The sequence below is a fragment of the Melanerpes formicivorus genome, unplaced genomic scaffold (genome assembly GCF_026170545.1).
Source record: "Melanerpes formicivorus ecotype bairdi unplaced genomic scaffold, bMelFor1.0.p_v2 SCAF_8, whole genome shotgun sequence".
Lineage (NCBI taxonomy): Eukaryota > Metazoa > Chordata > Aves > Piciformes > Picidae > Melanerpes > Melanerpes formicivorus.
The window spans coordinates 25,812,770-25,838,382 of NW_027142360.1; the positions used below are offsets into that span (position 1 = coordinate 25,812,770).

The following is a 25,613-nucleotide window of genomic DNA, read 5'->3' on the forward strand; positions in this document are numbered from 1 at the left end:
TGTTCCAGTGTCTCACCACCCTCACTGGGAAGGATTTTGTCTACATCTCTCCCAGCTTCAGTCCATCCAAGCAGAATCACAGAATGGCTCAGGTTGGAAGGGACCTTGGAGCTTATCTCCTCCAACCTCCCCTCTGTGGGCAGGGATGCTCCTCCACTAGACTCAGCTGCTCAAGGCCTCATCCAGCATGGCCTTGGACACTCCCAGGGAGGAGGCATCCACAGGCTCCCTGGGCAAGCTGTTCCAGAAGTCAATAAAGATAAAACCCTGCAATTTTTAGTAGGCTATCAAGTGCCACTGAGCTACACAAGCTGTCTTTCTAGAGAGAAGAGCCTGGAATTGGCAGATGAGAGGCCAACTGAAGTAGTTTTGTCTTCCTGAAGTTGTTCCCCAGGAGGGTGGTGAGAGCCTGGCACAGGTTGCCCAGGGAGGTGGTGGAAGCCTCATCCCTGGAGGTTTTTGCAGCCAGGCTGGAGGTGGCTGTGAGCAACCTCCTGTAGTGTGAGGTGTCCCTGGCCATGGCAGGGGGGTTGGAACTGGCTGAGCCTTGAGGTCCCTTCCAACCCTAACACTTCTCTGATTCCTTGTTTCTGTCAGAACCTGCAGTAAGCAGACTTGTTACACAGCCAAGGTGAGCTGGAAGGCAGCCACTCTGCCAGAACCTGCTTGCCCCATGTCAAAGTGCAGCAGCAGCAGAATGCTGTTGCTATAGATGACATCAGCAGCCTCTGCACCCAGCAGTCCTTGCCCCAGACTGCTTCAGGTGCCAGGTTTCACCTAGCAAGGCCTTCCAGTAGCTGCAGTCTGTTTGGAAGCAGAGTCACATGCCCACACAGCTGCATGAATCACTTCAGAGTCATTGCTGGGATGCCAAGGCTCTCCAACAGCAACAACAGAAGCACACATCCAAGGCTATCCCACTTCTGCAAGTTGAACCAGAACCAAGTTCAAATAGTATTTACAATCAGAGGGAAAAACCCCAAAACACAAGAGAGAAGCACCCAGGTCTGTTAGTTTTAAGCTGCAGGCAGCACAGGACACTGCTCCCCTCTGTAAGGGCCAAAATGCAGCTTATGGCCCAAGAGTGGGACAAGAGGAGGTGTTTGTAACTGCATAGGAACTCCTCTGTAGGTAAGAAGGGAGCAGATGTGGTGAAGGCAGCTCTGAAAGCAGCTCTCACTTTCCTTACCACAAGCTCAATGCAGAGTTCTAGTCAGGAGGTAAAGCTCCAGGGGCTGGAAGCCATTTGGGCCTGAGGAGCCAGGGGATTTCATTTCCCCTCACAAATCCTCTTCAGCCACCAGATTCAGTGCAGAATTCACTGAGAAGACAGACAATGACCTCCTGGCCCAAGAGAACATCAAATACTCCTGATCTGCCAAAATGATCACAGAATGATTGGAGGGGCTGGAAGGGACCTCTGGAGACTGAGTCCACCCTCCCTGCCGGAGCAGGATCACCTGAAGCAGCTCACACAGGAACACATCCAGGTGGGCAGTGAAAGAGACTCCACTACCTCTCTGGAGAGCCTGCTCCAGGGCTCTGCCACCCTCACAATAAAGAAGTTCCTTGTGATGTTTTCCTTGTCGCCACAACCTGTCCACTGGGATGTGAGCTTTAAGGAGAATGGGGATCACACCAAGAACAACTTTACTCCATGCAACACAGGATGCCAATGGCAAAGCTGTAGGGATGCACAGCAGCCTTCACAGCTGGCTTCAGCTCCCAGTTGCAGGCTGCTGAGAAGAGCCAGAGGCCCCCAAAGGTGTCTGACATGTTGCACTGCAGCTGAAGTGTCACCTGAAGTGTCACCTGAAGATGGATGGGCACACTCTCTCCCAGTCACACCACACAGCTTTACTGAAGCTGTCACATTTGGTCCTGCAAAGAGTTGACGACTTCTCACCCTGTTATCCCAGCACTGCTTAATTAGCTCTGAAAGGCCAAGTTTCAGATGAATGGACAGACAGGTCCTGTTTCACAGACTGCACTGGCTTGGAAGGGACCCTCAAAGGTCATCTCCTCCAGCCCCCCTAGAGTCAGCAGGGACACCTCCACCTAGATCAGGCTGCCCAGGGCCACATCAAGTGCGTATCTCCAGGGATGGGGCCTCCACCACCTCTGGGCAACCTCTCACAGTATTTCACTGCTGTCATTGTGCAGAACTTCCTCCTGATGTCCAACCTACCTCTGCCCTGCTCCAGTTTCAAACCATTGCCTCTCACCCTATCACTGGAAGAATTGAACTGAATTCCTATCACTGCAAGCCCTTCTGAACAGTCCCTTCCCAGCCTTCCTGCAGGTGCCCTTCAGATCCTGAAATGCACCTCTAAGGTTTCAGCCTGGAGAAGAGAAGGCTCCAAGGAGGAGACCCAGCTCTCTCTGCCTGTCTCCACAGCAGAGGTGCTCCAGCCCCCTGCTCATCTTCATGGCCTTCCTCTGGACCTGCTCCAGCAGCTCCATGTCTCTCTCGTGCTGTGGTTCCATAGCTGGAGGCAGGGTGAGGTCTCACCAGAGCAGGGCAGAGGAGCAGAACCACCTCTCTGGACCTGCTGGCCACCCTTTCAAGACAAGAAATGGCAACTCAAGTTTGTAAAATATTTAATAGAGCAGTTTCCCAGCAGAGTCCTGACCAGAATGGTAACCAGGCTTCTAAAAAGGAGCTAGAGTTGGTTTTTTGGTTTTAGGTGTTGAGATCTGAAAATCTGTCTTTATTCTTTACAAAATGGATTCCCAGGGAAGTTTAAAAGGCAATCACCACAGAGGGCTTGGGTGCAGAGCTCAGGTGTAAGTCACTCCAAGCAATCCCAGTAGGAATATGGGAAAAGATATAAATATTGGGGGGGGGGACAAAAAAAAAAGCCTCTTTTCCTCATCAAATGTTCAGCCCCACGTGGCTAACTCATTCCAAACTAAACACTGAGCTGCTTGGTGGTGGCTTGTTGGGTTCTTTTTTTAGCATGTATTTCCCTGAACAGAAAAAAAACCCAAACCCCAACCAACAAAGAAGGTAACTTCTGAAGATGTCTAAAGGCCTGAAAGCTTTGTTGTTGGTGGTGGTGGTGGTTAGTTACATTAGAAGACTTGCCTGGGGTGAAATCCCTTCCTTTCCACAGATGGAAAGTTTTGCCATCAGTCCACTGTTAAAACAGAGAGAGAGAGGTTGCAAATTAATTCTGGGAGAGTATCTTCCAACCAAGCCTAAAGAGGATGAAAGGTGCTGAGGTGTGGCTTCGAGCTTAGTAGTCGTCTCCTCGGCTGACCACCTCCTTGCAGGTCGGGCGTAAGAGTATAGTGTGCTCAAACTGTGCTGTGTAGGAGCCTTTGATGTCACACAAGGGGGGGTATGGATCCACTATACCCAGGTCACAGAGGTTCTTCAGTGCCATCAGGTATTTGCTCTCCCCCAGGCGGTCCAGCCAGCGGCGGCAGAAGGCCAGAGTACCGAAGTTCTCATTGATGACATTCAGCAGGTGCTTTGCTCTCGGGAGCCTGAAGAGGGAGAACCACCACATCGTGTGTGAGGAGAAAGAGCTAAGCCCCAGCAAGCATTCCCTACAGGAACAGGGCACACCAGGGAAAGGCACACTGCAGGGAGCAGAATGTTTCCAGTTATTAGAAACTCTTTACCGATGCTGGCACAGGTCGCCCAGGGAGGCTGTGGATGGGGGAGGGGACCTGTGAAGACTGAGTCCAACCCCTGCTGCCAAAGCAGGATCACCTGGAACAGGTCACACAGGAACATGTCCAGAAGGGTGCTCCAAGGCCAGGCTGGATGAGGCCTTGAGCAACCTGGGCTGGTGGGAGGTGTCCCTGCCCATGGCAGGGGGTTGGAACTGAATGATCTTTAGGGTCCCTTCCAACCCAAACCATTCCATGAATCAATGGAATGATAGAATGATTTGGGCTGGAATGGGACCTGTGAAGATTGAATCCAACCCCTGCTGCCAAAGCAGGATCACCTAGGACAGGTCACACAGGAACATGTCCAGAAGGGTGCTCCAAGGCCAGGCTGGATGAGGCCTGGAGCAACCTGGGCTGGTGGGAGGTGTCCCTGCCCATGGCAGGGGGTTGGAACTGGATGATCTTTAGGGTCCCTTCCAACCCTCACCATTCTATGAATGTCTGAGGCTTGAGCCCTAGGAGGGGGTAGCTCTGGCAGCACAAGCCAGCAAGAGGCAGGAACACAATCCAACCTTATTGGCACGTGCCCAACATCAAAGTTCTTCATGTAATGGGAGCACTCCATGTCATCGTGGACAACACCTTTCCCTGTGCTACCAAAGGTTTCTATGGCATACACTTCACCTTCCTAAGGAGAGAGAAAAAACAGGGAACAGGTTAACAGCAGGAAAATAAAGAGACCCTGGGGCTAGTCTGACCCCATGGTCTCAGTGTAACCACCTCTGAAGGCAATGAAATGTGAACAGCAGTAATCACCAAAACAACAGAGAGAAGAATTCAAGGTGGAGGCTTCAGACAGGAAAGTGAGAAACATCTCCAGCTGTTTACTGTCTGCAGGGAAGGACTTGGGGGTGCTGCTGGATGAGAAGCTGGGCATGAGCCAGCAATGTGCACTTGCAGCCCAGAAGGCCAATGGCAGCCTGGGCTGCAGCAGAAGAATTGTGGCTGGCAAGTCAAGAGAAGTAATTCTGCTCCTCTGCCCTGCTCTGGTGAGACCTCACCCGGAGTGCTGTGCCCAGCCATGGGGCCCCCAACACAGGGGAGTCCTGGACCTGATGGAGCAGGTCCAGAGGAAGGCCACAAGGATGATCAGAACCTCCCCTATCAAAACAGCCTGGGAGAGCTTGGGCTGTTCAGCCCAGGGAAGAGAAGGCTCTGGGAGACCTTAGAGCTGCTGCATTTCAGTATCTGAAGGGGGCCTGCAGGAAGGCTGGGCAGGGACTGTTCAGAAGGGCTTGGAGTGATAGGATGAGAGGCAATGGTTTTGAAGCTGGAGCAGGGCAGATTTAGACTGGACATCAGAAGGAAGTTCTGCACAGTGAGAGTGGTGAGATAGTGGAACAGGCTGCCCAGAGGGGTGGTGGAGGCCCCATCCCCTGGGGGTTAAACTTCTTGTGGCCCTGGGCAGCTGGATCTAGTTGGAGGTGTCCCTGCTGACTGCAGAGGGGTTGGAGAAGGTGACCTCTGAAGGTTCCTTCCAAGCCAGTGCAGTCTGAATTTGAGCACCACTGTCTTTGCTTCAAGCCACAAACCCCAGCATGTTCCTAGGCACAATTTCTCAAAGTCACTGCAGGTAAAACATTCTCAAAGCTCATCCCTAACATCACCTAAGAAACTGCATCCTGCTGCAGACCTTTGCTGATGAAGTCATTCTCCTCTGCTGCTCAGAAAGAAGTCCTTGGAAAGGGAGAGTTTAGGCAGCAAATGTCCCTGGGAGGGCAGGGAAAGCTGCAAGGTATCTAAGCATATCTGCTTGGAATGATGTGGTGGCATCTCCAAGCCCATCTCTTCTCTTCTGCACTGATGAGCAAGGAATTGGGAGAGGGGAAAAAACAACCCACCCCAATACTCAGAAGTGATCTGACAAAGTGATACAGAGAAAGGAAAATCAGTCAGGCTGTGGTCACTGATACCATCAGAGACTCAGAATGACTTTACAGCCCACTGCCTCCATTTCATTGATGCAACACTTCCAGATACACACTGGAGTAACCAAAAGGTGGAATTGAATCCTTAACATGGCAAAGATGAAAAGCAACAGCCACCCAAGGCATTAACAAAGCAAGAGAGAGCTGGATGTGAAAGTTCAGAAGCCTCACTGAAGCTGTTGATTGGAGACTTCCTAAAGTGCCCAATTCCTGCCAGGATTTTCTGCCAACTGCTGCTAGTACAAACCCTGACCCTGCTCCTTGCCACTCCACAAGATGAATTAATTGCTTCAGGAGATGAAGGTGAGCTCTGTCTGCAAGGGCATTGTCAAAGCTCCAGCCAAGGCCATCCTGAAAATGCCTTGATGGAAACTCCTCTCTGCCAAGCCTTAACTGTAGGACTACTGGGTACAGTTCTGGGGCCCTCAGTTCAGGAAAGATGTTGAGATGCTGGAAGGTGTCCAGAGAAGGGCAACAAAGCTGGGTAGGGGTCTTGAGCACAGTCCTGTGAGGAGAGGCTGAGGGAGCTGGGGTTGCTTAGCCTGGAGAAGAGGAGGCTCAGGGGAGACCTTCTTGCTCTCTCCAACTCCCTGAAGGGAGGTTGTAGCCAGGTGGGGGTTGGTCTCTTCTCCCAGGCAAGCAGCACCAGCACAAGAGGACACAGTCTCAAGCTGTGCCAGGGGAGGGTCAGGCTGGATGTTAGGAAGAAATTCTTCCCACAAAGAGTGACTGGCCATTGGAATGTGCTGCCCAGGGAGGTGGTGGAGTCACCATCACTGGAGGTGTTTAGGAAGAGCCTGGATGAGGCACTTGGTGCCGTGGTTTAGTTGGTTAGATGGTGTTGGGTGATAGGTTGGATTGGATGATCTCAAAGGTCTTTTCCAACCTGGTTAATTCTGTTCGAAGGGAGCATCAAACATCAGTGGACAGCAGAACCTGGGCTTTTCAGTTTACTCTTCAGTAAGTTCTGGAGATGCAACTGGAAGAGGCTTTGGAATGAAGCTGCAGTAACTCCAGGTGATTGTTTGATAGGAATGAGTGGGCCTGGGACTGAATTAGCACCAGTGCAGAGTCCATGAAACATCCTCAGCTTGTGCCAGGGGAGGTTCAGGTTAGACATGAGGTACAATTTCTTCCCAGGAAGGGTTCTGAGGCACTGGAACAGGCTGCCCAGGGTGCTGGTGGAGGCACCAGCCCTGGAGGTGTTTAAAGCTGCATGGTTGTGGTGCTGCAGGATGTGGTTGGGTGGCAGTGGTGGGATTGAGAGCTCCAGGTGAGTGGTTGGACTGGATGACCTCCAAGGTCTCTTTCTTCCAACCTGGAGTTTTATGGTGCTATGATTCTGTATTAAGCTGCTTTGAAAGTCACCACTCAGAAGAAGGCAGATGAGAAGCAGTTAACACAGGCTCCAAAGTCAAGATGCCTCTGAAGATTAAACTAACAGAAGTTCAAAACAACCACACAACCCCAAAGCCCACACACAATGCCACCAAAAGTGAGACAAGAAGTCACTTTACACCCACTTTTTTCCAGCAGGAGGCTCATCAGGGGCTGTATTCCTCTGACTGGATTGCAGCTTGCTGCTATAATTAGCACAGTACAGTAGGAGCTTGGCTGTGCTCCACGTTCTTCAGCAGCAGAACTCACTGTTAGGATTGTGTCCTAAGTAACCTACAGGAGCTGCAGAAGCTCCAAGTCTTCTCCTCAGTGGTCAATTAGAACATCCTCAAAGCTCTGAGATCTTTCAGTAAGATGTGCTTTAAGTTTCATGCTTCAGTTACAAAGTGGGAGTTTCACTCTAGGAAGACACTGCTGGATGATGAACAAGACCTAACCATTCACCAAGCTAAACCAAGCAGCTCTTCCTGCCTTCCTTTTCCCCTTCTTTAATCCCTTTGCACACTCCTGCAGGCAAGATGACAGCCAGAAGTGAGTCTTTCTGCTCACAGCATTGACAAGGTGAGCAATGATGATGATAAAAGCTCTGGGTGATGAGAATGAGCCTACCTCAAAATTCAGAGCTGTTCAGACCACTCAGCTCCCTGCTCAGCTCTTTAAAGTCTTAGTCTGATAGGCTTACAAGGGATCACTGGTGCTCAGGGAATGAAAGGAAAAAGCTCCTGATCTCATTAGCAGCCTTTGAAATAAGCCTTCTGATCTTGTTAGCACACAGGCTCACAGCAGAGTGGGGGCTAAAGATCAGCTGACAGATTTTGATGCTCTGCCCTGGTGGAGGCCACAGCTGCAGCATTGTGTCCAGTTCTGGGCTCCCTGGTTCAAGGACAGGGACTTGCTGGAGAGGGTACAGCAAGGAGCTGCAGAGATGCTGAGAGGACTGGAACATCTCTGTGATGAGAAAAGGCTGAGAGAATTGGGGCTGTTTAGTGTGGAAAAGAGCAGCCTCAGGGGGATCTCAGCAATGCTGATCAGCACTTAAAGGGTGGCAGTCAAGAAGATGGGAGCAGGCTTTGTTCAGTGGTGCCCAGTGACAGGACAAGGGGCAATAGGCACAAACCTGAACAACAGAAGTTCCATCTAAACATCAGGAGGAACTTCAAGAATTTAAGGGTGACAGAGCACTGGAACAGGCTGCCTGGAGAGGTAGTGGAGTCTCCATCTGTGGAAGCATCCCAAACCTGCCTGAATGTGCTCCTGTGTCATCTGCCCTAAATGGTCCTGCTTTGCAGGATGGTTTCAATGATCTCCAGAGGTCCCTCCCAACCCCTACCACTCTGTGATTTCCACTTGGTAGTTTGTCACATCATGTCACCATCACTGGAAGTGTTTAAGAAGAGTCTGGATGAGGCACTTAGGTGCCATGGTTTAGTTGATTAGATGGTGCTGGATGAGAAGTTGGGCTGGATGATCTCAAAGGTCTTTTCCAACCTGGTTAATTCTATTCTAAATGCTAAGTGTACAGCAGTTTTCCTTCCCCTGCTCCAAAACACCACTCAACATCTTTCATCTACCCTCTCATGTTATACACCAGAGATATACTGCATTAGTCTGTAGCTGCCAAGAGAAACTGCACCAGAAGCTTCTCAAGAAAGGTATCAGATGTAACTGTGCTTGCAAAAGTCACCCACAGCTACAGCAGGATAGAAATGTTACTGACACCCTCAAAAGTCCCTCCCCAGCTTTCCTGTAGCCCCCTGCAGATACTGGAAGGCCACAATTAGGTCTCCTCAGAGCCTTCTCTTCTCCAGACTGAACAGCCCCAACTCCCTCAGTCTGCCCTCGTAGCAGAGCAGCTCCAGCCCTCTGCTCATCCTCATGGCCCTTCTCTGGACACCTTCCAGCACCTCCAGATCCTTCCTGTAACAGAGGCTCCAGAAGTGGACACAGAGCTCCAGCTATGATTTCTCACCAGAGTGGAGCAGAGGGGGAGAATCCTCTCCCTTGCCCTGCTGGCCACACTTCTCTTGCTACAGCCCAGGATGTGACTGTCTCTCTGGGCTGCAAGTGCTCACTGCTGGCTCCCGTTGAGCTTCTCCTCCACCAGCACCCCCAGGTCCTGTACTTCAGGGCTGCTCTCAAGCCAGTCCCTGCCCAGCCTACACGTCAGGAAATACTCTTGCAGTGACAGTTTGGGGGTGGGAGGGGGGGAGATGCCAGGGCTTCCTTTACCTCCATCTTGGTGGCCTCTCCTCCTTTCACAATGGGCACTGTTTTGCCAGCATGTATCCTGTAGGGCCCGATGGAGTGTCCATTCAGATTGCGGATGGGCTTCACTGCGGAAGAGAACAGCGACGTCACAGGCAGCTCCCTCACCCTCCAGCCCCTGCACAGCAGCTTGCTTTCTCAGCCCATGCAAAGAGCAACAGTCACTCCTCATTGCCCCCAGGAAATGATCCTGACAGATGCACCCATCCTGTACAAACTCCAGCCCAGGAGCTACTTTTGTAGGCTACAGCAAAACTTTGTTACTCGTAGAAGGGTTTGGGCTGGAAGGGACCCTAAAGATCATCCAGATCTATGGGCAGGGACACCTCCCACCAGCCCAGGGTGCTCAAGGCCTCATCCAGCCTGGTCTTGCACACCTCCAGGGAGGAGGCATCCACATGCTCCCTGGGCAACCTGTTGCAGGGTCTCCCCACCCTCACTGGAAAGAATTTCTCCCCAATATCTGGTCTGAAGCTGCCCTCCTCACACTTCAATCCATTGCCTCTTATCCTGTGACTGCAAGCCCTTGCAAAAAACCCCCTTCAGGCACTGGAAGGCTGCTCTAAGGTCTCCCTGGAGCCTTCTCTTCTCCAGGCTGAAGAACCCCAGCTCCCTCAGCCTGTCCCTATATGGGAGGTGCTCTAGCCCTCTGCTCATCTTCGTGGCCTCCTCCAGACCTGCTCCAGCACTTCAATGTCCTTCTTGTGCTGGGGATCAACAAGGCCAAGAGTAACAAAGACTGATTGATAAAACCAAGCAGCAGGGCTCAAATGGATTGTACATTTTGACACAACTGTTTAGCCTTCATCTAATCTGTCAAAGAAGACTTGGAAGGCTTTATGGCCTCAAGCTGTGCCAAGGGTTGGATAGTAAAGAAAATGTCTTCACAGAAACAGTCCTCAAGCACTGAAACTGGCTGCCCAGGGAGGCTGAGCCTGGAGGTGGCTGGGATGTGGTGCTTGGTGACATGGTTTAGTGGCAGTGTCTTAGCAGTAATGGTGGGATTGTGTGCTCCAGGCAAGCACTTAGACTTGATGATCTCCAAGGTCTCTTCCCACCTCAGTGATTCTATGCTTCAAAGATAGCCCAAGAGCATTCCTCCAGAGGAACAGAATACAATTAACCAGGTTGGAAAAGACCTTAGAGATGGAGTCCAACCTATCACCCAACACCATCTAAACCATGGCACCAAGTGCCTCATCCAGGCTCTTAAAACACTTCCAGTGATGGTGACTCCACCACCTCCCTGGGCAGCACATCCCAATGGCCAATCTCTCTTGCTGGGAAGAGCTTCTTAACATCCAGCCTAAACCTCCCCTGGCACAGCTTGAGTCTGTGTCCTCTTGTTCTGGTGCTGGGTGCCTGGGAGAAGAGACCAACCCCCACCTGGCTACAACCTCCCTTCAGGGAGTTGGAGAGAGCAAGAAGGTCTCCCCTGAGCCTCCTCTTCTCCAGGCTAAGCAACCCCAGCTCCCTCAGCCTCTCCTCCCAGGGCTGTGCTCCAGACCCCTGCCCAGCTTTGTTGCCCTTCTCTGGACACCTTCCAGCAGCTCAACATCTTTCCTGAATGAGGATGAGAAGCCAGCCAGAAACATATTTATACCAGACTAATATCATATGGTGTAAGGAACTCTTTGTACAAACACACACACACACCACCAGCACAAGCACCCTTGGCCAAAGAAGAGCACTTGCCTTGGTATGTTTTGCCATCAATTTCAACCTCGTAGGACTCCATCACTTCTTGTATGGCCTCCCCCACGTCACAGAGGCGTACATCTATTCCAGCACACTGCAAGCCAAGAGCAAACATCAGTGGAAGACAAACAGCAAAGGGCCAGTGGAGAAAGGCTGGACAGCAATCATCACCATGCCCATACCTTTATTCCAGTATTTGTGGCATCCTTTACAGCTTGCAATAGCCTGTCGTATTTGGGGTTGAACGTGACTGTAAAAGCACAGTCAATAATATGACCTGAAAGCAGCAGAGGTTCATTAGCTTCCTTAAGGCTTTGCAACTGAGGAATGCTCTCCAGGTCTGAATGGAGAGAAATGAAAACAAGCAAACAACTGACCACTGATGTGTGTCCCAAAGTCTATCTTGCAGATGTCGTCGTACTGCAGAACGGTTGGGTCCCCGGCGTTGGGAGTGTAGTGGGCAGCACAATTGTTCAGGGAGCACCCAGTGGGGAATGCAAGGCCTGCATTTAAACCATTCTCCTTGATCAGCTTCCTAGAGCAGTCTTCTAGTTTTTCACTGAAAAGGCAGAGAGGAGGGAAAAAACAAACCAAAAGCCAAAAGAACATGACAGGTGTCATTAGCGTGCCTTATGAGGACTTCAAATCAAGCAGTGCTCAGAAAAAGCAAGCAGGTCTTTTAATAGGAAATCTGGAATCACCTGGATGCTAATTAGGAGACTCTAGACTGGAAATAGATGGCAGTCTTCAACTCTGTGTCATCTCTTGTACTCAATTGTGCTCAAGGAAAGAGTACATCACAGGTGCTTTTACTCTAAGTTTAGAAGAGCCATCCTGTCACCAGCCACACTTCAATCACTCTTCCTGAGCAGCACAGGCAGCAAACTAAAGGCATTCTTTATAATTACTGATACTGAAAGGAGACAGAGGGAGAAAAGGAGAGGAGAAGAGAGAGAGAAGGGGGGGGAAAGCAAAAGAGAGGAGAAGAGAGAGAGAAGGGGGGGGGAAAGCAAAAGAGAGGAGAAGAGAGAGAGAAGGGGGGGGGAAAGCAAAAGAGAGGAGAAGGGGGGGGGGGGGAAGCAAAAGAGAGGAGAAGAGAGAGAGAAGGGGGGGGAAAGCAAAAGAGAGGAGAAGAGAGAGAAGGGGGGGAAAGCAAAAGAGAGGAGAAGAGAGAGAAGGGGGGAAAGCAAAAGAGGAGAAGAGAGAGAAGGGTGGAAAGCAAAAGAGAGGAGAAGAGAGAGAGAAGGGGGGAAAGCAAAAGAGAGGAGAAGAGAGAGAAGGGGGGAAAACAAAAGAGAGGAGAAAAGAGAGAGAAGGGGGGAAAGCAAAAGAGAGGAGAAAAGAGAGAGAAGGGGGGAAAGCAAAAGAGAGGAGAAAAGAGAGAGGGGGAAAAGGCCCCAGTGTAGTCCTGACTTATTAAAAGCAGTTCTAATTAAAAAAGGATAACACTTTTTTTTTTTTTTTAATTTAAGCACTAGCTGTGGTACAATAAACCCTTCTGAGCCTAATATTTCTTGTTTTTTGTCTACTCTCAGGCTGTTAGGTACTTGGAAAGCTGCAGATCCCTGCCCCCTAGGGCTCGGTCCTGTAGTGCTGAGGGCATGATGCGAACCGCAGCACACAGCACTGCACCATCCTCTGGTTACAGTTAGGAAAGCTGCTCACTCTGAGTGATCTGGGAAATGATGAGAGCTCTTTTTAACAGGCAAGTCCCTACAGCCTGAGGTAGTCCTGGAAGGAAAGCCATGTTCTGGGAGAATTATTGCTCAGAACGTGAAGCTGCCTCATTAAGTGTGACAGGGTTCTCCCCACAATCAGAAGGAGAGGAAATGGCCTGAAATTGTGCCAGGGGAGGGTTAGGCTGGAGATGAGGGAAAATTTCTGTGCTGCAAGAGTGGTCAGGGATTGGCAGAGGCTGCCCAGGGAGGTGGTGGAGTCCCCATGCCTGGAGGTGTTCAAGAAACCTGTGGCCATGGCACCTGGGGATGGGATTAATGGCCATGGTGGTCACAGGCTAATGGTTGGAGTCAATGATCCTGGGACATCTTTTGCAACCCAAACCATTCTCTGATTTGTCTCCACCAGACTAGTGGGTTTTAAAGCAACTGTCTGTCTGCCACTTTCCCTGTGGTGTATGGCTTCTTCCCCTGATCCTTGCAGAGTTACCTCAGGGATCAGCTCTGAGTAGCTGTCTTACTATCCTACTCTTGCCAGCAGTCCTCAGGCATACCAGGCTGAAAGCACCTGATTTTGGAAGCTAAACTATCCTGGGTCAGTGCAGTGCTTGGGCAGTAGACATTCACTCTAGATAAACAACAGGACAGAAAAGGAGACAACAGGGTAGAAGTCAGGAGAATCAGTTCAGGCCAATGATTTCTTTCAGCTTCACCTTAAACTCACGACTGCCCTTCATCAATTTGCTCAGTTATTTCTTATCAGCTGAGAAGAACAAACATTGTGTTTCTCCAGAAACATCACACAGTGAAGACTAAGCATAAACAAAACTTTCCTGCCCTGGACTGACTACACAGCCATGCTGTGCCCACAGCACCTGAACTGCTTGTCCACACAGCATTGCACTGGCAATTCTGAAGGCCAGAACATCAAGGCCAGGCTGGATGTGGCTCTGAGTAACCTGACCTAGTGTGAGGTGTCCCTGCCCAAGGCAGGGGGGGTGGAAGTAGATAATCCTCAAGGTCCCTTCCAACCCTAACAACTCTATACTATTACTGCTGCTCCTCTCAGCACTGCTGCAGAACTTATGTCCAAGAGTAGCCAAAGCACTCAACATTCAAATCAAGCATGTGCTCAAAATAAGTAAACAGCTGGAAGCTCAGTTTGAAATCCAGCTCAGTATGATCCCAGGCCCTGTCAGGCTGCATAAGCTAAGAGTATGTTATAAGGGGAAACTCAGAGGTAGTAATTTGGGATATTGGTTGTGTACATTAAACAGAGATCCCCCAATGCCTGTGACATGGTGAAAGAAGCACACAAAAGGTAAGACTCCATCTGTCCCCCCTTCTAGAGAATGAAGGAAAGTGTAGAGCAGAGGTCTTTAAAGAGATGTGTGTCCTTACCAGATTTCTATCATTGTCATTCCAGGTTTTATCCAGCTCATAACATATTTCCTCACTTGTCTGTGTGCTTCTGCAGCCTCCCGAAAATCATTCCAGATTTCCTCACTGGCTTGGTCCAGTGCTTTCTTTTCTTCATTAGTTGTTCTCCAAGCAGCAGTTCTCCTTCAAAAGCAAGGGAGGTGTGTCATGAGAAGCTCCTAGCATCACAGCACTCATTGCAGCTTCTGCCTAAAGCCTGCCACACGCTGATGAACCGCTCGGGTCCACGTTCCCCGGCACGCCAGGGAAGAGCCTGATTTGTAACAGAGTAAAGGTTCATTAAAGACACAAAATAATCAGCACCACAGACTGGCACCTGGGAAGGGCAACAACACTGCAGACAAAAGACAAAACAAACCATCTATGCATAGAAATTAAACTCAGTTAGACCACAAACCCTATTATTCCACACCCACTTCCACCAGCCTTATCCTCCTAACCCTCCCAGAGCAGCTGAGTGCTCAAAGGACACAAAAGGCTTCCCCAGCAGACAGATGTATAGAATCCACGTCAGTGCCTGCAATTCTACCTTGTGCTGGGCACAGTACATCACTGCAACATGCTCTGCTCAAGCAAAAAGGGTATTCTTTTGGGGCATGATCTCACTCAGGCAGTGCTCTTCCTGTCTGGAGCAGAATCTCAGCACTCCAGTGCAGCTGTTCGGCCCAGAAACTCTTCCTGACACAGGTTGGACTTGATGATCTCTGAGGTCTTTTCCAACCTTACTGATTCTATGACAATAAACTCCTTCAAAATGCAAGGGCTTGCAGTTCCAGTATTACATCTGCTGATGGTCAGAGTATTGAGGTAATAACACCCAACACAGTGCACAGAAACTATGACACATGGCAGGAAGCTGATTTCTGAATTTGCTGGAGGAGGAATTAACTTGTGTTCCACTTTGGCTCTCTGGTAGCTTCACAAAACAACAGCAAGAATAAGCTTCAATAAAAGAATGTATAAAATCAGTGCTGAAGAGATTTTATTAGACAAGAAACCACACAAGACAGATTGCAAGAAAGCAAACACTCCAGCCACTGCCAGGATTTGAACTAAGAGACAACCTTTCTGACACCAAAGGGGAGATACCCTTCAAATGGTGAAGCTGAAGCCCTGTAGGAATGCCAAAAAATCCTTAGGGGTAACTCCAAGAACCTTTTGCCTGCTATGCAGGACCAATACATAGCTGCAGACCCTGGTAGGGAAGGCAGGAAAGGGACAATGGACAAGATTTATAGGAGAGTTGGAGTCTGGATAATGGGGAGAAATTCTTTCCAGTGAGGGTGGGGAGACACTGCAACAGGTTGCTGAGGGAGCTTGGGGATGCCCCTCCCTGGAGGTGTTCAAGGACAGGCTGGACAAGGCCTTGAGCACCTTAGTCTAGTGAGAGGTGTCCCTGCCCATGGCAGGGAGGTTGGAACTGGATTATCCTGAAGATCCTTTCCAACCCAAACTGTTCTATAAATCCATGAAGACAGCAGCCCACAGCCACTGAACTACACCAGTCTCCAAACTCAAACATCTGCTTCTACCTTTAAGTGAACCGATTCTAAAGAAACCACTAAAGATTACTTCTTGAAAGCCAGGTGTAGCTAATTACCTGTTTCATAGACATGGAACTTGGCTCTAAGAATCTACTCCACAGCCAAAACCTGGGTACAGGTGAGCCAAGAGACCATGCCCTGCAATTTTGCTGCATTTTGAACTGGTTTTACAGTGTTAAGAGGCCTAAAGCAGAGTTGGAAAGATAGAGAAGCTATCCTACACAGTTTTTCTCAGGATGATCACAGGATCCCTATGTTGAGACCCTTTTGCTTGTCTTCCTTGAACCTCCTGCTCCTTCTCAGATCAAGTAACAACAGTGCAAAGGAGAAACCTCCAAGCTCAATTCCCTGAGCAGTTTTCAGGCTTCAGCAGCAAACATCACAGCTGCATCCAGCCTTACCACTGGTAAATGCAATCCAAAAAACCCAAAGAAAAGGCAAGAAGCAGCAACCCCCTTACAGCACTTGGACTACTGTCAGCACAGCAGTCCCAGCACAAGAGATGGAAAAGGTGTGCTGCATCAAAACAGCAGGGAAGAGGGACTGGAGGACTGCTCTGGATTCCAACAGAGCAGACTGGAGCTGCTGACAGTCTGGGCAGCTGCTCTGTCGTCACTCAGAAACTCAAGTACAAACTCCTGCAAGCTGGCAGGAAGCTTTCCTCACTCCATCTACTGTAATGCAGCATATGGTCATCGCATGCAGGACAGCTGGGGGACAAAGTGGCCTCTAGATTTAAAAATACTGTATCAGACCCAAAGCATTTTGCTGCCAAAGCTGCACCACTGCCACCTGGGAGCTCAGGAAAGGAGGAGACAAGAAGTCCTGCTTGGGCCTAAGCACTTCAGGACACGTGAAAGGTCAACTGATCAGCTAAAAGGACACATCACATAAAAGACACATCAAGTCTTCCCACACCTACAGGACCTAAGAAGCTTTTCTGAGGACAGATTCCTAGTGTGCTGGCCAGAATGTGTCAGCTTCAGAAGTTCACCTCCTGCTCCAAAACATTTGTTCCACTTGGGAGGTGGGGGTTGGTCTGTTCTCCCCAGTGCTGGGTGATAGAACGAGAGGCAACAGCCTGAAATTGTGCCAGGGGAGGTTTAGGTTGGAGATGAGGGAAAATTTCACACCTCTTGATCAAGTTGAGAATGAAAAGGCTTCCTCAAAAGCTTCCTCATGAACATGAAGCCATGTTACCTGTGAACATCTGAACACAACCTACAGGAGGTACTAGACTCTTATCTGTGCTGCTGACTCTGAGAAACAGGCATTGACTTTAAACAACCAATAGATATTTCAAAGCAGTTTGATTCTGGGGGGAAAAGAAAAAAGCCACTGAAAGCTAAACAATGCTTTCAGAACTCTAACTATTTCTGCTTCCCTCTCCCTTTTGGTTTAAACTACTTTGGTCACAGTTTTTATTCCAAATTCCCTGGGAAGTTTTCAGTAATACTTCATCTTTCCACTCAGACAGACAGGTAATTCAAACTAATTCCACACACACACACCCTGCAACCCCTGGTGTAAAGCAGGGCCTTCCACACCACTTCATGTAGGAAAAGCAATCAGGAAACTCAGTCAAGTTGGTACATCCCAGTTTCTAACAGAGCATAAGGAAATTGGACCCTATGAAAACATTAGGATCATAAGAATGGCTCAGGATGGAAGGGACCTCAGAGATCTTCTATTCCAACCCCCCTGCCATGGGCAGGGATACTCTCAACTACATGCAGCTGCTCAAGGCCTCATCCAACCAGGGAGGAGGCACTGACAACCTCTCTGGGCAATCTATTCCTGGGTCCCACCACCCTCACACTGAAGAGCTCATTCCTACAATCCAGGCTGAACCTACTCTCCTTCAGCTTAAAACCATTCCACCTTGTTTTGTCTCTAGACACCCTTATGAAAAGTCTCTCTGCAGCCTTCCTGTAGGATTCCTTCAGCTGCTGGAAGGCAGGTACAGGGTCCCCTCAGAGTCTTCTCTTCTCCAGGCTGAACACCCCCAGCTTCCTCAGCCTATCCTCATAGCAGAGGTGTTCCAGCCCTTGGATCATCTTTGTAGCCTCCTCTGGATGCACTCCAATAGTTCTCTGTCCTTCTTATGCTGGGGACACCATAACTGGATGCTGTATTTGAGGCTGGGTCTCCCAAGAGCACAGTCCAGGGGCAGAATCCCCTCTCCTGCCCTGCTGGCCACACTCCTCTTGATGGAGCTCAGCACACAATTTGCCTTCTGGGCTGCAGGAGGGCACTGCTGGCTCCTGTTGAGTTTCTCATCAGTCAATACACTCAAGCCTCTTTCTTCTCACCCCACTCTGCAACCAGCCTGGATTTCTGTCTGGGATTTGTCCCAACCCAGAAGCAGGACCTTGCACTTTGACTTGCTGCACTTCATGCAGTTGCCACTGGCCCACTCCTCAAGCCTGTCAAGGACCTTCTGGACGGATGCCTGCTCTCAAGTGAGTCCAGCACACCACATAGCTTGGTGCTTGCTGAAGGTGCACTGGATGGCACTGACAAAGATGTTACATCATCAGTGGCCCCAGTACAGGTCCCTGAGACTGCAAGTCTCTATTCCAGTACCCCACTATCTATCTATGCTCAGCAGAACCGCACATGATTCCCATGTCACTATGATTTAGAAAAGCAGTTTATAATTATAGATTCATGCACACAGAGATGCACAGTGCAAAATAAACTGGCACATGCTCTGAGACTGACATGTCTCTAGCAGAAAATAAATACCAAGCTGACACCTAAATGCTTCCAGAACTGCTGCATAACAGAGCCTCATCCCCTGAAATTTCAAACCTGCCCTCAGCCCCAATTCAGACTGCATTTTTCTTACAAGCTGCCTGTTGAAATACTGGTGGTCCCCTGGGTCTCAAGATCCCTTGCACCATGACAATTCTGTTCATACAGGCTACACTTCATTATAATGCAGGGAAGAAGGAATATTTTTGGCCTGAAGACTCCTATTCATGAAGTTCTTAGATGATGCAGTTTGGGGGTGACTGAGGGGGTGGGAGAGAGAAGCACATTAAAACTCACTCAGTCCATTTAGTTGCCTGTTAGCACATCCAGCTGCTAACATTGAGGTTTATAAGCTGAAGAAAACTCACCCATCTTGTGTTGGTGGATATTCACATTCTTCTCCCTTTGGGAATATGTTGCTAGGAAATAGATCACATATTGGAATAGAAGGTGGATCTGTCTGGACTTTAGCTGTTGAGTACAAGTGAGGAGAGTTTTACATGTGGTACACTGCAAATATTAAGTATCTTAGCTTCAAGCATAAGAGTTAAACGGCACAAGGTATTTAAGATACTCTGACTAGAAGTTGGGCTTCTACCAAGACCACATCATATCACAATGCCCTCATCTGGCTTTATATGGCTCAGTTAGACATTCAGGGACACCAGAATGACTAAAAACTCAGGAGAGACTTAGCCTACAAAGCCAAGCTGCACCCCAAACATTGCTTCCTCTTACACATGGTTCCAGCAAATACTCATTCAGCCCATCTCTATTTGTGTGCTTGATACCTACGTCCTTTCTTCTTTTTCTTCTTCTTCTTCTTTTTCCCTGTTGCTCCATCTCCTTCACCCTCTCCATCTACAGGAAAGAAAGTGCTCAGGTGAACATAAAACAACCTTAAAGAACCAAAGCATTCTGAATGAGGCACAAGACCATCTGGACTCTCTTGGAACACTCCCTTCAGAGCAGAATGAATTAAATGATGACAGCTAGTAGCTGCCACTAAGCCCTCAGCATTCTCAATCCCCACACCAAACACAGACCTAAAGAAAGTATTTTCCAGAGCTGGTGACTTAAACATATCACCAAACAGAGGGGGGGAAAAAACCCACACCAAAACAACAAATACAAAAGCAGCTCAGGGCAAGAATTTTCACAAAGTCCTACTTCAAATTCCTCTGTTCTCAATTCACCCAAAGAGATGCCTGGGGTTGGGGGAGGGTGCTCAGAGAGGACTGCATTAGACACAATAGCTAACAAGAAGCTAGGAACTTCTGCTTCAAAGGCAGCTTTTGCTGTTTCAGTTAAAGAACTCAGTGCATCTGGAAAGGGAGAAAAACCCAAACAAGCCAAGGTGATAGCACTTAGGTTCAGGATGAATTTAATCTGGAGACAAAAGGCAAAGCCACAACCAGCACTGTCTGTGGGAGGTACCAGTGGGAGGTTTTCACTGAGCATGCAGCATGCAAGCCCCAAGGGCTGGCCACACCACTTTACAGTCACACTGGGGAGCTCACAACAACTTCATGTCTGGTGACAGCTAAAGCTTGGTTACTTCATCCACAATCAAGTCCTTATGTAATGTGATGTGATACCATCTCACTAAACCTTCTGGATCTAACCACAAGCTCATTTCAAAATGAGCAGCTACTGGTGATCTGCATTTGGAGTGTTTGGTTTTAATCAACCATTGATAGCAAAAGTGAAAGAACCTTTAGAATCAAGTCAAAGCATTTGTGATTTGGGATGCATTTATGCAGAAACTTCTATTTGCTCCTTTATCTAAAAACCAAGCCACTGACCAGTTGTTCCAGTCTTCAAGCTTCTCATGGTGGTCAGTGGCATCCACATTGGTATGGGGCAGTGACTGCTACAATCTTGCAGCTGGAGCAAATCTCAGCGATGTGTCACCCTCTCCCCCCGGCCCCAGTCCCCAGCTCATTTTGGCATTAAGTATCTTACTTCAAACGCTGAAGAACTGCAAGCATAACTTTTATTACAAGTGTAACTACTAGCAGTCTAACTGCAGCCCAGTCTACCAGATTCTCCATCAATCCATATTTCACAGGCAGCCAAAAATCCTTAACAGTGCTACAGACTGCTTTAAAATGTGGTCTGCCACATTTCTCTTGACCTTGAGCTGTGCTCCAGCCATTCACCAACAGCCAATTGAATCAGATTTGACTCCAGGTTCCTTCACTCTGTGATTTGGGTTTTTTTCCCCTCCCGTTTTATTTTTAAACATCAGGCCTAAAGTGCAAAAGAAGTACAGCATTTAAAGGTTGCCACTGCTGCTGTCTGCTTATTGTGGCACTTTCATACATCACTGCACGTGAGTCTGCCAACTGCGAGCCCAACCAACCCAGCCTACGCCTTCGTGTCCTTGACGGCTGCTGCAGACTACCTCTGCTGCCAGAAACATAACCACTGCCATCTGACCAATCCCCTCTTTGTCTCCAGGTTATTGAGCTGGTAGTGAAAGCAATTTAAGGTCCCTGCAAAAGTGGAGCCCGCTCCATGCCATTTTGGCACAGCTGTTCAATAACTTAGCTTAATAGAGTGCAGAAATGCTACCCATCAGCATCTTTGAGCACTGCAATGGAGAGCTGAAGAGCACTTCCTCACTTCTCCTGGATTTTAAAAGGTATACAGCCTCATTTCTGAGACCACTCAGTTTATTAAGGGTAGATATTTTGTTGGTTTTTGATCTAATGTAGCACCAAGTCTTAAGGAACTACACAATTAACAGGGCCAAGTAGTGAGGAGCCATACAAGCAGGAGCACACAGTTGTCTTCCAAAAGCTTGCAGCAATTCATTTGTTCCTCAAAACCCATTGTTTTTCCTCTAACAACACATACAAATCTAACATGTGGGAAAGAAGATTACTCTTATTAAGGAGACAGCACCTTTTAAATGCTTTTTGATAATGCAATGCTTTTGAGCCTTTATTTAGTACCACCACAAAAAGCATAAACCCAGCACCTGATCTGCAACTAACAGTATTGTTTCTCCTGAGACAGAGCTGTAACTACTCCAGTTATGCTCAAAGAATGTTTTCCACTGTATGAAGTCTTCACTGTTCCCCTCAATACTTCTTACTTCAGTGGCAGCCATGCTAAAGCACAATATTGTATGAAGAGCTTTCAACTCCATAACCTGAAGTACAACTTAAACCAACTAATCCATCCAAAAAATCCTTTTCCAGAGGGTAACTGCATGAAAGTGGGTGCCATATAGAGATTGATGGTCTTCAAAGAGCAATTGATTTGCAATTCTACATCTCAGGACACATTTCATTTTAAAAAAACAAACTACCCAAGGCTTCAGTATCTAATTTATTACATTAAACTCTGGAATGATGAACTCCAGCAACAGACAGCTAAGAAGATTTCTAAGCAGGACAGCAGGATCCATTTTCAGGGTGCTGAGCCTGCTTGAAATGGGAATTCACAAGAAGGAAACTCATTTACTAACATGGGAAATATACACTCCTGAATGTCCATTTTTATAGAGAGCCACTCATCAAAACAAAGGACAGGCAGCATTTTTTAACTCCCCCTTGATATTCCTACAGGAAAGATGCAGCCAGCCTGGGTTTCAATATCAGACACTTCCAAGGCACTACCATAGACCATCAAGGGCAACAAAGCTGGGGAGAGGTTTGGAGCACAGCCCTGTGAGGAGAGGCTGAGGGAGCTGGGGTTGCTTAGCCTGGAGAAGAGGAGGCTCAGGGGAGACCTCATTGCTCTCTCCAACTCCCTGAAGGGAGGTTGTAGCCAGGTGGGGGTTGGTCTCTTCTCCCAGGCAACCAGCACCAGAACAAGAGGACACAGTCTCAACCTGTGCCAGGGGAGGTTCAGGCTGGAGGTGAGGAAGAAATTCTTCCCACAAAGAAAGACTGGCCATTGGGATGTGCTGCTCAGGGAGGTGGTGGAGTCACCATCACTGTAGGTGTTTAAGAGGAGCCTGGATGGAGCACTTGGTGCCATGGTTTAGTTGATTAGATGGTGTTGGGTGACTCACTGATCTCAAAGGTCTTTTCCAACCTGGTTAGTTCTATTCTATCAGCTGCATAGCTCAAGCAACTCACAAGGTATGTGCCTTGCTTGTGTATTAATCTCTCCCCAGTTCAGCTTTAATAAAAACATTGAGGGTTATATATGAGCAGCTTTCAAGTCCCTGCCAAAGACTCTAACACCTTCTATTAATTACACATCTCCATTAATTTATTTTCTGCACTCTTTCTTACTCTAAGCCAAGAATCAGAGACATCACTTGGAAAATTTATACCAGCCATGGTAATGCAAGGGGGAATGATTTATAGCTTACTTTATCTTAACCAAACATTGCCTTGCAGTAATAAGAGCCTTGAAAGCAAGAAGTTTTAACAAACTGGCTACCCTTGTTGTTTTATATCTGTGCACCACAGCCAAATTGTTGCCAAGAAGTAAAAAATACACAGCTGCATCTCAAATAAAACCACCACCACTAAACCCCAAACCCAAAATGCATCTGCAGAGGTTGGTGAAAACAGGGAGTCTGGGAGGAAGGTGAAACTGGAAACATCAGAAGATAAAGTTACACTTGCCTTCGTCATCATCATCTTTTTCTTTCTCCTCCAATGCTTGCTTATCCAACTGCTTGGCTACATCATCAAGAGCACCTTCCATTTCTTTATCTGCTTCTTGTCCTGCTTGTAAAAGTAAAGCATGACTTAGAGCAAAAGGACAGCTCCACAACAGTGAAGAAATAGCCTCCCAAACTTTATATGTATATAAAAACACTATCCTGTGCTCACCCCACGGGCACCACAGCACACCCTGCCCTGTTTTGTAAAGCAGACCTAATATGTAAGCTTCTGGGGCACTCCAGCGCCAACTGTTACTGAAACTCGCGTGTAAAGGCAGCATTAGCCAGACACTTCTCACTACTTTCCCCCCCCCGCCCAGGGTAAACTAAATCTCCTTGCCATAGCAGCAGGCTGCTCCTCTGAGATAATATGGGCGTGAGATAGATAATTACAAACGCACAGCATTCTCGGCATTAGCTGCTAGCCTGCTAAAGCAAACCTAAACCTTACGCTATTTGCCCAGACATGCTCCGGCTCTCTCAGAGAACTTGGAAGGGGTACAGAGGCTCCATCATGCGGGATGACTCTTACAGCGGCAGCCTTTACGCCTTTCCCCCCTCAGGGCACAGGATGGGGGATGAGGGAAGGGGTGGCTTCTCCTGCGCTTATCCGAGGAGGGAGGATTTCCCTCGCCCCTGCTCCCCTGCTGCTGAACGGCAGCAGCATCCTCCCGGCACTCGCCAGCCCCCTCCCCGCCGAGGGGATCTCCCTCAGCCCCCACGGCCGGCACGGGCCGGGACAGCGGCCTCGGCGGCGCCCACCGCCCTCCCCGCGCCCCGCACGGCACGACCCTTCAGGCACCCACAGCCGCCCGCTGCCGCGCACACGGCCCGGTCCGCTCTACCGGATCGCGGCCCCCCCCACGCCACCCCGCCGGCCTGTCAGCGGAGGGTCCCGGCGCGGCCCCTACCCGCGGGCCCCGCTTTGCCCTTCTTCTTCTTCTTGCGCTTCTTCTTAGCGCCATCCTCCGTGCCAAGCCCCGCCGCGCCGCCCTCCGCGCCGTCCTTGTCTTCAGGCTCCGGCGGCAGCTCTCCGTTAAGGTGCTTCTCCTCCTCCTCGGCGGCAGCGCCGCCCGCCTGCCCCACGGCCGCCATGTCGCCGCGGCCGCGCCGCCTGCCACACACGGCGAGAGGCAGCGAGAGAGAGAGAGAGGGAGAGAGGAGCGGCGGGGCCGGCCCTCCGCTCTATGGTGAGCGCGGGGCACGCCGGGAAGGCTGGAGGACTCCGCTGGGGGGCGGAGGCCTCCACGCGCCGCGCGCTTCCGGCACGCACGCGCTTCCGCAGTTGCCCGTGCGGGCTGGAAGGTTGTGCGGAGCCTGTGGGGGGGTGGGGGGACTGTGCGGGAGACTGGAGTGCTCTATGGGTGCCTGAAGGGCTGAGAGGAGTCTGTGGGGAGCCTGGAGGAGTCTGAGGGGCTGTGCAATGGCTGAGCCCTCCTGCCTGACGCTGCTTGGCAGCCTGCTCCCAGCGTGGCCAAGCTCCTGGAATGCTGCGCTCCAGTGGCCCTGCTCTCCTCTGCAGCCTGGCCCCATGTCACCGACCTGTAGTGTGGGACGTTTGTGTTGTCCCTTTGTTGTCAGTTTCTGACCTCCTCTGGCCCCGCTGCAGTCAGCAGGGACGTCTCCAGTGATCAGGCTGCCCAGAGCCACATCGAGTCTGACCTTGAATGTCTCCAGGGATGGGGCCTCGACCACATCTCTGGGCAACCTGTTCCAGTATTTCACCAGCCTCATTGTGCAGAACCTCCTCCTGATACCCAACCTAAATCTGTCCTGCAGCAGTTTCAAACTACTGCCCCTTGTCCTATCACCACAAACACTTCCAAACAGTCCATCCCCAGCCTTCCTGTAGGTCCCCTTCAGATACTGAAATGCTGCTATTAGGTCTCCTTGGAGCCTTCTCCAGGCTGAACAGCCCCAGCTCTCCCAGCCTGTCCCCATAGCAGAGCAGCTCCAACCCTCTGATCATTGTGGCTCCCTCCAGAACTGCTCCAGCAGTTCCATGCCCTGGTGTTGGGGGCTCCAGAGCTGGACACATTACTCTTAAGTGAGGTCTCACCAGAGCAGAAGCGCAGAATCACCTCTGGATCTGCTGTTATCAATGTATCTGTGCAGCTGGAGGTGATGCTGCACTTCCAGTGCAGTTACTGGATCCAGGAGCGCTCCCTTAGCTCTGTTCGTTACAGAGTGAGACACACTCCGTAGCACTGCCCTCACCAGCTCAGATCTCTTTGTCCTTCTGTTTCTGCCAGCCAGCTGTTCTAGCATTTAATGCACATTCTATTCATGAATGCTGCTGCCTTTTCCAATTTCATGCTATACTAGGCAGCATGATGAGAAGACTGCATCAACCAGGCCATAGGCCAGAAGAGAGAGGTGAAACCCATTTTCAGGTGGAGAAAGACACTGGTTGGTTTGGTTAGGTGGTTTTTTCCTCACAGTAGCTATTTTTGCCCCCTTCTTAATCAGCCTCCTGGAAAAGGCAGGCAGTGGCTGGGGAGATAAGGGAAGGGCTGAATGCAGGCCAAAACACCTGGTCACTAACAGCAGGACTTGAAACCCCTTTCTGAAAGACAACCCAGAGACTCAC

The 25,613-nt window shown here is 49.6% G+C and overlaps 1 protein-coding gene across 1 annotated transcript; it reads right to left on the reverse strand.

Annotated features, from left to right (window-relative positions):
• Positions 1–2,584: 2,584 nt before the first annotated feature.
• On the reverse strand, positions 2,585–24,204 carry METAP2 (methionyl aminopeptidase 2). Its single transcript, XM_068142792.1, has 11 exons — positions 23,935–24,204; positions 22,983–23,084; positions 19,186–19,251; positions 18,759–18,861; positions 14,051–14,212; positions 11,351–11,532; positions 11,156–11,250; positions 10,971–11,067; positions 9,240–9,343; positions 4,197–4,312; positions 2,585–3,492 (listed from the first exon to the last, which is right to left on the reverse strand). Exons 1-11 carry the CDS (start codon positions 24,116–24,118, stop codon positions 3,240–3,242), a joined length of 1,464 nt encoding a protein of 487 aa, XP_067998893.1. The 5' UTR covers positions 24,119–24,204; the 3' UTR covers positions 2,585–3,239.
• Between the last annotated feature and the right edge of the window lie 1,409 nt (positions 24,205–25,613).